General features: G+C 34.6%; 1 protein-coding gene across 1 annotated transcript; it reads left to right on the top strand.

Annotated features, from left to right (window-relative positions):
* Positions 1-92: 92 nt before the first annotated feature.
* On the top strand, positions 93-10,753 carry LOC132718924 (uncharacterized). Its single transcript, XM_060702630.1, has 5 exons — positions 93-153; positions 5,509-5,604; positions 6,407-6,465; positions 9,881-10,002; positions 10,289-10,753. The coding sequence occupies exons 2-5, from the start codon at positions 5,510-5,512 to the stop codon at positions 10,751-10,753; spliced, it is 741 nt and encodes a 246-aa protein (XP_060558613.1). The 5' UTR covers positions 93-153; position 5,509.
* The last annotated feature ends 2,824 nt before the right edge of the window (positions 10,754-13,577 follow it).

The raw sequence follows: 13,577 nt of genomic DNA, 5'->3' as shown, positions 1-13,577 counted from the left end.
CTTCCTAGTCGCATAATCTCGGCCGTTTCCGTATTGATTGATAACTATCGGAACATCTCGGCTATTTTCAATAATAACGAGGACAGACGGGTAAGAGCCGAAAGGTGCGATCTGCGAAATGCAAATTTTGTAAAAATATACAGATTTAAGCAAGTTATTAGCTATACTTAAAAAATTCACCATAACAGTAACTGTATATGAATGCAACAAAACAAATTTTCTAATTAGTTACTTTATTTTTTGCTGCTTTCTGTACTTATTTGACAAAATGCCTCTTTTTATGGCTATTTCGGACCACGGACATTTCGGACCAGAGTTTTAAGACATACTAAATCTACATCATACTGCTTAACAAACAATTCTGATTATGACTAGCAGGCTAGACTAGAGTTTTGGACACTTTGGATCTTGATATGCAGTGTTGCATCTAGAATTTCAAAATTATGGGGGATTGTCCCCCACTTAATTGAAAAATGTGGGGGATTTGAAAAAAATGTGGGGGACATACACTTACCTTACAATATGACATACTGAAAAGAATTCATTTGTAATACCTTCAGGCATTTTTGACAGTTATCGTCCGCTCAAAAACGGAAGTAGAAAAAATAAGATATTGACCAATATTACAAAACACACGCAAGATGACTCAGGTCGGCTGCTACACGCGATTAAGTACGTATTTTAGTCATAACCACAAGTGAAAACAAATATGGCTGAAGCGTTTGAGATAGTTTTTAGATACGATGAAGATAAACTGAATTAAGTTGAAAAGATAGTCAGATGCGCGAGTTGGCGGGCACTGACTTAATAAAAATGCGCGATCTGCATAAAAAATGCGCAAATTGCGCAATAGTGCGGCCTAGATGCAACACTGGATATGGGCACCTCAGATGATACAGACACTTTGGCCACGAAATGTTGACGTGTATCGATTACCATTTACCACAGACACTTGGGGTTTGGAGCTCAAAACCCCTTTTAAAATCCAAATAAAATGCATATTTGTCAATCTCACCACATGTACTGATCATATTTATCAAGAAAACTTAATATAAGCCGTTTTGAAAAAAATTCATATTTCAACATCTATAATAATACACAAAATAAAAATGTTCGCCGGTAAAAATCCGCACCCCTACTGTCATAATCACCATGTATTTTATTCTATTTCCAAAATTTTTGTGCCACCACTTTAGCAGGAGGGGGGGGGGGAGACATTTAGATTTACCCTTGTCTGTCCGTTCGTCCATTGGTTTGCTCTACCAATAACTTAAGATTCTTTTTACCAACAGCTTTCATTTTTTGGTAATTAGATTGGTCGTGATATAAGTAGATGATCCCTTTGAGGTCACCAGGTCAAAGATCACGGGCCTTGACTAAAAAAAGCTTGTCGGCCCAATAATTTAAGATTCCTTTGACAAACAGTCTTCATATTTGGCATAGAGGTTAGTCATGATTAGTAGATGACCCGTATTGATTTTTAGGTCACTGGGTCAAAGGTCAAGGGGGCCTTGATTAAAAAAAGCTTGTCGCTTAATTGCTTAAGAATGCTTTTGTCAACAGTCTTCATATTTGGCATGGAGGTTAGTCATGTTTAGTACATGACTCCTATTATTGTCCCCCGCCTTTTCGAAGAAAAAAGGGGGATATAGAAATAGGCTCCGTCCGTCCGTCTGTCCGTCCGTCTGTCACACTTTCGTGTCCGGTCCATAACTTTGTCATAAATGAAAGGAATTTGAAATAAATTGGCAAAAATGTTTATTATAATAAGACGATGTGTCATGCGCAACAACCAGACCCCTACCTCCAGGGTCAAGGTCACACTTGCTCATTCAAGGTCAACATTGTCTATTTGAGGGTATATGTCGTGTCCGGTCCATAACTTTCTTATCTATGAAGGGATTTTGTAAATACTTGCCATAATTGTTCACAATAATCAGATGATGTGTCATGCGCAAAAAACCAGTCACCTACCTTCAAGGTCAAGGTCACACTTTGAGGTCAAATATTAACATAGTCTGTTACAGGGTATATTTCGTGTCCGGTCCATAACTTTGTCATTTATCAAAGGAATTTGAGATAACTTGGCACAAATGTTTGTTATAATAAGAGGATGTGTCATGCACAACAACCAGACCCGTACCTTCAGGGTCAAGGTCGTTCTTGCTCATTCAAGGTTAACATTGTCTATTTGAGGGTATATGTCGTGTCCGGTCCATAACTTTCTTATCTATGAAGGGATTTTGTAAATACTTGCCATAATTGTTCACAATAATCAGATGATGTGTCATGCGCAAAAAACCAGTCACCTACCTTCAAGGTCAAGGTCACACTTTGAGGTCAAATATTAACATAGTCTTTTACAGGGTATATTTCGTGTCCGGTCCATAACTTTGTCATTTATCAAAGGAATTTGAGATAACTTGGCACAAATGTTTGTTATAAAAAGACGACGTGTCATGCGCAACAACCAGACCCGTACCTTCAGGGTCAAGGTCGTACCTGCTCATTCAAGGTCAACATTGTCTATTTGAGGGTATATGTCGTGTCCAGTCCATAACTTTCTTATCTATGAAGGGATTTTGTAAATACTTGCCATAATTGTTCACAATAATCAGATGATGTGTCATGCACAAAAACCGGTCACCTACCTCCAAGGTCAAGGTCACACTTGGAGGTCAAATACTTACATAGTCTGTTACAGGGTATATTTTGTGTCAGGTCTATAACTTTTTCATAGATAAAAGGATTTTGAAAATACTTCACACAAATAGTCACTATAATAAGAGGATGTGTCATGCGCAACACCTGCATGCCTACCTTCAAGGTCAAGGTCACACTTAGAGGTCAAAAATTAACATAGTCTGTTATAGGATATATTTTGTGTCGAATCTAGAACTTCTTCATAGTTCAAGGGATTTTGGAATAACTTGGCACAAATAGTCACAATAATAAGCCGATATGTCAGGTACAACACCTGCACCCCTACCTCTTAAGGTCAAGGTCACACTTAGAGGTCAAAGGTTAACAGAGTCTGTTATTTGGTATATTTTTTGTCCCGTCCATTACTTCTTCATAGATTAAGGGATTTTGAAAATACTTTGCACAAGTAGTCACAATGATTAGATTATTGTTACATTTGCAGATCTAGCATTGATCATAATTTTGGACTGAATGTCCTGAGATCCATACCTCAATCTTTTGAAATAACACAATTTTATGCTTCATAGAAAACTCCCGGAGCGGGGGACGTTGGTAACTCTGTTACAAATTCTTGTTAAAGAGGTCACTGGGTCAAAGGTCATATGGGCCTTGAATATAACTTAAAATTCCTTTGACCCACAGTCTTCATATTTCGCATCGGGGGTTAGTCATGATTAGAAGATGATCCCAATTGATTTTTAGGTCACTGGGTCAAAGGTCAATGTCACAAGGACCTTGACTTCAAAAAGTTTGTCGGCCCAATAACTTAAGAAACCTTTGACCCACAGTCTTCATATTTGGCATGGAAGTTGATAATGACCATAAGATGACCTCTATTGATTTTGAGGTCAAAGGTCAAGGTCACAGGGGCCTTGACCAAAAAATGCTTGTCTGCTCAATTGCTTAAGATATGCTTTGGTCAACAGTCCTCATTTAGGCTTTATATGACTAATAGATGACCCCTATTGATTTTAAGTTGACTCTGCCAGAGTTTAAGGTCACATGGATTTTTACTTTAATAAGCTTGTCTGCTCAAACGCTTGTAGTGTATTGATTTTGACATTTGAAGCATGTAGAACAGTGATTTTTTTTCCTGCATTTTACAGCTGAATAAAGGCTGTTTCCCCTAGCTCTAAATAGGTATATTTTCCCCTAAAAATGCTACTATTTTCCCCCTGAAATGCCCTTTGCACATTTTTCACTAGAGCCATGACTTAACAGGAGCTGACTTATATCAACTTAAGACAGAACGCTGTCCCTACAGAACACCCCTGCATGTATCATGGATGTTAAATTGAATTGAAATTGAATATTATAAAACATGTGTGGGTAAACCATTCTCAGTTGTTAGAATTTGATTTTCCCCTTTTCTGATTTATCACGCTATATTTTCCCCTTCAGAAAGACACTGAAAATTGATAAAAAAAAATCACTGTAGAATACATAACTTGGCAATGTACTGGCTTAGTAAGGCCATTATTTTTTGATATTTCGGTTTACTGACCCGCCGACTCTGTATTTTGGGAAAAGGAAAAAAAAAATCTGCCCCCCCCCAAAAATTCTGTGTTGTCTTGAAATACGCCGCTAACAAAGAAACGTCACAGTAAGTATTTAAATTAACTGTTAAACCCACCATATGCCAGACTATTTTACATACGATTTATACAGTGAGATACGCAACCAGTTATCTTTACTCAAGAATAGCCTGTCGAAAGTGTTTATTGGTGTATTATGAAAGAATGTCTGTTAAATGGGTCAAGCCATTCTCACAGCTTTGATCATATTTCATCAATGCATTTAAGGTCCAAATGCATAAAAATGTAAAAAAAAAACTACAAATACAAAAAAAAACACGCCAAATTACGTAAGCATTTACATTCAAGGACAGAGCGAGAGAAATCTGCTGCAATTGACAAGATCAGTATTTTCAGATTTAACAAAAAAAAAATTAGTCTTTAAAAGCAGATAGAATACAGGTTTTCAAACAAACAAAATAAAAAATTGCACTTACTATTAATGATAGATAAGTAGATTTCATGTGTGTTTTTAAACAATGGCAATGTCAGCAAAAGATTTTTTTTTGTGTATTTAGACAATCTTTGGAATAGACAATCGGCGATGTATTTAATTTCATTGCTCTAGTAAGTACTATGTATATGTATGCACCACATTTATAGTTATGAAAACCCTTTTTTTTTCTTTCTTTTTTTTCCTGCCGCCGACCCTACCTTTTTTTGGAAAAAATCAGTAAACCAAAATATAAAAAAAAATTAGCCTAACCTCAGATTTGGCAGGGACGTTGTCCTTGAGCTCTAAATGGCTACTGTTGATTCTGACAAAGTGGTATGTTGGGGTATTCACGCCATTACAGTGACAGTTCTAGTTTTAACTGACTCATATCTTAAAATTAATTCACCTTAATAAAAACATTTTCTTTTCTAAACATAATTAATAAAAGACACCAAAAGTTATTTTTTCTTTTGGTAAACATTGAAAATATGAGGCTACAATTGTATAAAAAAAGTTCACTTTTAATTCAAAAAAATTCTAACATCAGTCTGTATTGTAGACATATCTTATGGTCAAAAGGAAAATGCTCTGATCAAAATTTAGCATTAGGAGTATTGTTTTCTAAGGGTTTATAATACAGTCCTACTTTCCTGATAATGTGTATCACATGATACACATAACAGGTATTGATGACCTATTTTAAATCCCTCCTATGATTGATAACCTGATCCTTAAAGTCTTAAACAATACTGTAGCAGTATTCTATAGAGAATTATACCCTTTTCTTCATTTTAGAATGGATTGGTTAGCAGAGCAGTGCAGGAGAATCCAGGAGCAGAAATTGAAGCAAGAAAGGTCTATTAGATATTTAAAACAACTGTTCAAAGCATGGTGAGTGTAATGCATATAATTCTTTTCTTGCATATCAGACTGGCGTTTCCTCGAGTTTTACCCATGCCGGAAATTTCATCTGGCATGGGGGGTTCCAGATGAGTCGCGTGCTGTACAATGGCACGGTTAGGATGACGTCAATTTACCGTTATGAATGAAGTTGTAATTCATACGCTGTTGTAAGAAAGTAGTTACGGTTGTTATGATATAAATTTTCATTGAAAATAAAGATAAAAAATTTAAAATATAATGGAATATGGTAGAATATGCAAGAAAAAACATCTGACATATGTTTGTGGTTCGGATCGGAATATCCGTCCCTCGGTCACCCGCCCATGGGCGGTAACTCGGCAAGCCTCGTTACCGCCCAATGGGCGGGCCACCTTGGGACGGATATTCCTATCCGAACCGCAAAATATGACAGAAATTATTAATGTAAGCTATATATATATAAATGATGGTAACCAATAAGCTAAAGAGGGAAAGCATTATATTTATGGATAAAGAATTTGTATGCACTGAGCATTGTGTGTAGCCTGTGTATTTAGGCCAGCTGGTAATTCTGTGTATTCCTTACTTTTGCATGAGGGTATGTAAAATCTTCCTCTTAATGTGAAGCAGAAAAAAAAATTCACAAAGGTATACCCTTGTTTTTGTTCGTGTTACTGTAAAATGCAAGCATTTACAACAAATGTACAAGACTGAAATGACAGATTTGAATAATATTAAGTTCATGATAAGATATATATTTATGACAATATGTTTGTATATGTAATGATCTGCCATTGTAATTAATTGACAGGCCAGTCAAAGCTGAACTAGAAGAAGAGAAATCTGAGAGACAGACAGCTTCAAATAAAGGTAAATAGTATGTGTATGTGAAATGATTTTACAGGGATTTCTATATTTATATAATTGTATTGAAGGTCATTATTGAAAAATCATTTAATTTACTAATGCTAATCCTTGCCCTTTTTGTGAGATATGCTTATACATGTACATTAAATTGGTACCCATTCTGTTAGCTAAAATATTTGGTTTCTATTAACTTGTTATCCCCCGCCGAAAAATTTCGGCGGAGGATATAGAAATAGTCTCCGTCCGTCCGTCCGACCTTCCGTCCTTCCGCACTACCGAAAAGGGATAGGGGGCCATCTAACTGTAAACAGAACAAAAGAGAACAATAGAGTTCATTCCGTAACAATAGAGTAAGGGGCCATTGGCCCTCTATTAAACAATAGAAAATAACAAAAGAAATGGCCCCTTATTCCATTTCGGCCGGACGTCCGTCCGTCCGTCCGTCCTTCCGTCCGACATTTTTGTCCGGAGCATATCTCTAAAAGTATTTGAGTTATCAACTTGAAACTTCATAGGTGGATAGACCTCATTGAGGAGGAGTGCAGTGCACAAGAATGATAACTCTACCTTGCATGATTTTTGAGTTATTGCCCTTTGTTATTTTTCAAAATTGATTTTTGTCCAGAGCATAACTCCAAAAGTCTATGAGATATTAACATGAAACTTCATAGGTGCATAGATCTCACTCAGGAGGTGTGCAGTGCACAAGAATGATAACTCTACCTTTCATAATTTTTGAGTTATTGCCCTTTTTTATTTTTCATACCTAATTTTTCACCTGAGTGGAGCATAACTCAAAAAGTGTTTGAGATATCAACATGAAATGTCATAGGTGGATAGATCTTATTGAGGAGGAATGTTGTGCGCAAAAATGATAACTCTTCCCTATACAATTTTTGAGTTATTGCCCTTTGTTTTTTTTATGCTATTTTGTCCAGAGCTTATCTCAAAAGTATTTGAGGTATCAACTTGAAACTTCAAAGGTGGATAGATCTCATTGAGGAGGAGTGCAGTGTTTAAGAATGATAACTCTACCCTGCATTATTTTTGAGTTATTGCCCTTTGTTATTTTTCAAAATTAATTTTTTGTCCAGAGCATAACTTAAAAAGCCTTTGAGATATCAAAATGAAAACTTCATAGGTGCATAGATCTCACTCAGGAGGTGTGCACTGCACAAGAATGATAACTCTACCTTTTATAATTTTTGAGTTATTGCCCTTTGTTCTTTTTCATACTTAATTTTTCAATTCAATTTTTTTCTCAAAAAGTATTTGAGGTATCAACTTGAAACTTCATAGGTGGATAGATTTTACTGAGGAGGGATGCAGCACACAAGAATGATAACCTACCCTGCATTATTTTTCAGTAATTGCCCTTTGTTATTTTCAGCCATCAGTATTCACATAGGTTTCAAATCTGTAATCATTATAGCCATCAGTTTTCTTTACCAAAAGACCTCTTAAAATGGAATTATTCCGCTCTACTACATATACATTCTTCCAATGAGCAAACACATTCGGCAGGGGATGGCCATGTTGACATGGCTCTTGTTAAGCATTATTTAAAAGCATGTGTTAAAATGGGTCCTCACCCTATACAATAGTGAATTATAACATAACAATTCCATGAAAACTAAACTATTCCACTAATACTCTAATGTCAGGCATATTTTTTTATGGTACAGATGTTTATTCCATTATTTTGTTGTGTGTTGTAATGGGAGAACCTTATTTTAATTACAAAGGTCAAGAACTGGCTCTGTTGCACATAAGTAAAATTCCAACATAAGTATATTCCAACACTTTTAGGCATAACATTTTAGTTACCAAGTTTAACTTTCCATGTCATGCAATGAGTAAAACTCAAAACACCTCTGGAAGAAAATATGCAAGAAATGAAAATTTTACAATTGGTTATGCTTGTTAACCCTTTCCCTCATGAGCATATTGTGAAAAATGACCGTTTTCATTGAAAAGCCTCCTGTTACAAGTTCAAACTGCTATGAAACTATGACAAATGCTTCAATACTAATCAAACTTGGCACAAATGTTGACTGGACCATTTCCTTTGTAACAACATGCTCAGTCTAAAATTTCCTGTTACCATGGCAAGGAGGGGACATCTCAAAATTGCCAAAAATCACTATTTTGCCTTGATTTTTTCCATCAAAATTTATTTCAAAGTGCTGCAACTTCTCAAGGGATTGAGATAGATTCAAAGGCTTTTCAGCGTTGGTTACACGTTACCTTATGATCGACCTGGGGTCAATTTTAGCCTCTCACAAGTCCAAACATTTCTTGGTGATGAGGGGGACTACCGCCCCAATTCAAACCCCCCAAACATTTTTGTGTCGCCTTGAAAAAGGCGACATAATAGGGGTTACTTTTGTCGGCGGTGTCGTTGTCGGTGTCAGAGTCCCCTTAAGCTTGTCCGGAGCATAAGTCAGTCATTATAAGTCGGATTGACTTCAAACTTGGTATGCATACTTCTTACAATGACCTGAAATGCAGTGCACAAGAACCGGTACTCTGCACTTCTTATTTTTTGAGTTATTACCCTTTGTTAATTTTCATACTTTATTTTTGTCCGGGCCATTTCTCCTTAAGTATATAATCTATGGACTTGAAACTTCATAGGATGATAGATCTCATTAAGAAGAAGTGCAGTGCACAAGAACTGGTATTCTGCATTTCTTATTTTTTGAGTTATTGCCCTTTGTTAATTTTCATACTTTATTTTTGTCCTGGCCATTTCTCCTAAAGTATAAAAGCTATGGACTTGAAACTTCATAGGATGATAGATCTCATTAAGAAGAAGTGCAGTGCACAAGAACTGGTACTCTGCATTTCTTATTTTTTGAGTTATTGCCCTTTGTTAATTTTCATACTTTATTTTTGTCCGGGCCATTTCTCCTAAAGTATAAAAGCTATGGACATGAAACTTCATAGGATGATAGATCTCATTAAGAAGAAGTGCAGTGCCCAAGAACTGGTACTCTGCATTTCTTCTTTTTTGAGTTATTGCCCTTGTTAATTTTGAAACTTTATTTTCATCCAGGCCATTTCTCATAAATTATAAAAGCTTTAGACTTGAAACTTAATAGGATGATAGATCTTATTGATAAGAAGTGCAGTGCACAGTAACTGCTGCTCTGCATTTCATATTTTTTGAGTTATTGCCCTTTTTTGATTTTCAAATTTCACTTTTGTCCTGGCCATTTCTCCTAAACTATATTGTTCACAAGGCGACACATCCGACTCGCAGAGTTCTAGTTTCACTTTTTGAGGCATAAAAGAGGGAGGGGGTCAAAAGTGCGTTGTTTCGCGTATATATGAGGTAAAGGGTGAAATCATACAGTATGAAAGAAAATACTTTTAACGTAAGATTAATTTGAAGAATAATTTATGATTTTGACAGAGAAGAAGAATGATGAGCTTGAGAATAGTGATGACAGGTTAACGGCAGAAGAAAAGGAAGGATTATTAATGATGGATCAGTTGTTGTCAAAAGCACAGAAAGCTAGGGACTTACAGAAAAAGGTAACAGCAAATTTAAGACTAAAGACAAAAATTATGTAGACTTTTGCTTCAATTTTCATGTAACATAAATTTATTAAGAAATGATATAATCTGTGTACATTTTTAGCTTGACTATTATATTTATAAAATAGGAAGAGCTATTCTATTCACTTAAACAATAAAATATCTCTTCATAGAGTATCTCTACACTGTAATTGTTTCACAAATTTGATATTTTGCAAATTAAGGTTTACAGCTTAATCTGAATTTATGTAACTTGTTTTATTAATTTATTCTCGGCACCCAGCTTGAAGAGCCCAAAAAGCCAAAGACTATTCAAAGTGTAAAACAGAAGACCAAAATTGACCATGACTTAAACCAAAATGACAAAACTAGAATGGAAACTGGTGATAAGAAAGAATTACAAAAGAGGTTACAAGAAGTTGAAATTGTCGGCAATGTTCAAACATCTAAAGTGCCTCAAGAGACAGCACATCATGCAAGTGCACCTGCTAAAAATAAGCCTGTGAGTTGTGGAAAGCCACAAGGTAAAGGACTAAGCAAAGCTAACCCTGTTGAAAAGATTGAGAGACAAAAAATATCTCAAAGACCCCAAAGCAGTTCTGGTACAAGGAAAATAGTACCGGTTCATGTAAATGCTCCTTTCCAAACCAATCCAAACTTAAGGTCTTCAAAGTTACAGACAACCTATAAAGCTGCAACTGCTAAAACATTATCTAAATCCCGTGGTGCTGGAAAGTGCAGGCAGTAGGGCAAGAGAAGCAAAAAGGGGAGTGAAAGAAAGGAGACAGTAGCCAGTAGGTTGTAAATCTATTAAAACTGAAGATGAAAATGAAAAAAAAAACATAAAAAATCTTACCAGAAGTTGATCAGCAAATAGATTACAGTGTTAAAATGGAATGCTGATGTTTGTAAAGAAACAGAGAATTCTTTAAATATGAATTGTAACAATGATGTCAAATTCTCAAGTTAGATGCTACTTCTATGAAGACAGTCAAGATACATCAGCAGGTAATAAATGTCATGGTAGTGAAGACAAAGACAGTGATGAATCATTTTTCCTGAAGAAAGATGGGTAAGTTGGATTTACTGAACATGCAAAAAGGTAAAGGATTCGAGGCTGGAATTACAATTATTATTTATACTGCTATAGTGTTTTAGAAATATGTTTTGGGTTCAATTTGTAAATGCAGTTTGGAAATAAAAAAATCAGCCGTTTCAAATATTAGTTACTTAATATTTTTTTTATATGCATATGTATGGTTTCAGATTTTTTTTTTAACCATTCTATTAAGAATAAGATTGAATATTGAAGCTTTTATATGTTGTAATAAGTAAATTTGATGAAATATATATATTTTTTAGTGCTCACCTGAGTGTTCCTGCCAGACTGAAAAATGGATATACCAAAATAGGAAGTTTCGTCAGAAATTGTATGCACAAACTGTCACTCAGAAAGTCAGAACTCCTCATGCATCTGCAGATTTCCCGCAATGTCTTCAATGTGCTGTATGTATTTTCTTAATAAGACTGCCTTTAATCTTTTTTGTGCCCCACTGTAGGGGAGGGGGGAGGGGAGCATTTAGATTTACCAGTGTCAATCCATCTGTCCGTCCATCCGTTCTCTTTTGTGTCTCAATAGACCTAGAATCCTGCAGACATTTTCACAAAAAATCTTACGATTTATCTTAAGTTTTTCACTTACGATAATCGTAAGTTAAATCTTAAGTCATTTTCACAAAGCCATTCGTAAGTTAAAATTTTATCTTAAGATAAAAAATTCACTTACGATAAATCTTACGATAAAAACATCCCTAGCAACGTTCATTTGATATTGATGTGCATGCTCTATATTTGATTCCGGTTTTAAAATCAAGAAATAAAGAGCTTGAAATATCTATTGAACACAATCAAATTTCAATAAGAACGAAAAAATGATTTAAACTGATATAATTTATGATAATTATGAATATCTAAAAGATTCAGAAAGAAGGTCTACTATGTTATTAATAAATAAAAAGGTACCACTAGTGCATGCTGACAATGAAATTGAACTCACCAAATGTACAAATTATTAGTTTTCAATAATACTACAGTATAGTTCACATTTAAACTATTCATAACCCTCTCCATCGTGACGTCATCAAGTCATGACGTCACAAATGTTTATGTTGAATAATAATTATACCTCAATTTGTGTAATTTATAGCATACTGTTTGCTTAATATATATTTGTCGTCCAACTTTTTGTTTGTTTTTATTCAGTTTAGGTAAGAGATACATGATATTTTACCCTTAAGAGAGAAAAAATTACACTTACGAACGGGGAAGACCTATCGTAAAGTTACGACAGATTTTGCACTTAAGATTTTCTTAAGATTTTTTGTGAAAAGGAGATTTATCGTAAGATTTCTCTTACGATAAAAAATTGTCGTAAGATTTTTTGGGAAAATGTCTGCTGAAACTTTATAGGAATATTAATCAGCATGTGTAGTTGTGCACCTGAGTGTTTGTATGTGGATTTATTAAATATTTGTACAGTTATTGCCCTTGACTTTGTAAAAATTTTGCAATTTTCAACTTGTGTGTTGCACATAGCTAAAAAATTATTTGACGTAGGGTCATGAAACTTTACATGAATGTTGCTCAGCATGTGATGTTGTGTACTTGAGGTTTCAATTGTTGATTTATTCTGTTTTGTCAGAGCTATAGCCCATTGACATAGTAAAAATTTGCTATTTTCATCTTGTGTTGTGCATAGCTAAACAAATATTTGACTTATAGTAATGAAACTGCGCAGGAATATATTGATAAGCATGTGAATTTGTGCTGCTTTGTCTGAGTTATTTTTCAACATGCGTCACACGTAGCCCAAAAACATTTAACCTTGAGTCCATTAGATTGACAAAACAGTGGAAATGTACGGACACCTGTATCCTATGGACACATTTCTAGTTTATTTTATTTAAGTGCAAAAGCTCTGTATAAAAAATTATGGTAGCTTAATAAATAATAAATATATTCTTAAAAGTATGTTTCCCATTATTGAATCTTTTTGTTGAGGTCCATCTTCTCAAAACTATCAGTTTTCACTTCAAACTTGATATACATGTTAACTGTCAAAATATGATACCATGTAAGAGTTAGATAACCTGAAATTATTTTTGCAAAATTTTTGGCACTATTTTACATATTGTTACTTTTTCTAAGGTCAATTTTCAAAGATTGTCAAACTTAATTAGTACAAACTTTTAATGTCAATTTTTAAATTGTAATGCATTTAAGATATATACTTCAAACTTGAAATGTTTATTGACTAACTAAGGGCAGGAAAGTCTGTTTAGAATTTTTGCAGAAATTATGCCCAATTTCTTGAAAGTGGAGTGTTCTATCTGCAGAATAATAGGTTAAGATAAAAGCTAGTGAATTATTGTAGGTAATATTATCATTGCTTTGCAAATAAAGATTCGATCTTTTATAGGTAGTGTTATCTTTTGTTATTTTGAGTGTTAGCATATTTTAAAGACTTCAGTGCTTGTTTAAGCATGCTACTGTAAAAGTTAAAAGTGAGGACA

This window comes from Ruditapes philippinarum, unplaced genomic scaffold, assembly GCF_026571515.1.
Source record: "Ruditapes philippinarum isolate M1 unplaced genomic scaffold, ASM2657151v2 ctg10893_1_1_1_1, whole genome shotgun sequence".
Lineage (NCBI taxonomy): Eukaryota > Metazoa > Mollusca > Bivalvia > Venerida > Veneridae > Ruditapes > Ruditapes philippinarum.
The sequence above is the reverse complement of the archived record's forward strand: the minus strand, read 5'-3'. Positions and strand labels throughout refer to the sequence as shown.

Bases quoted from the DNA above. Each gene is read 5' to 3' on its own strand.
- LOC132718924 (XM_060702630.1), top strand. From the start codon at position 5,510: ATGGATTGGTTAGCAGAGCAGTGCAGGAGAATCCAGGAGCAGAAATTG. The intron at 5,605-6,406 runs GTGAGTGTAATG...ATTAATTGACAG, and splicing joins AAACAACTGTTCAAAGCATG to GCCAGTCAAAGCTGAACTAG. The intron at 10,003-10,288 runs GTAACAGCAAAT...CTCGGCACCCAG, and splicing joins CTAGGGACTTACAGAAAAAG to CTTGAAGAGCCCAAAAAGCC.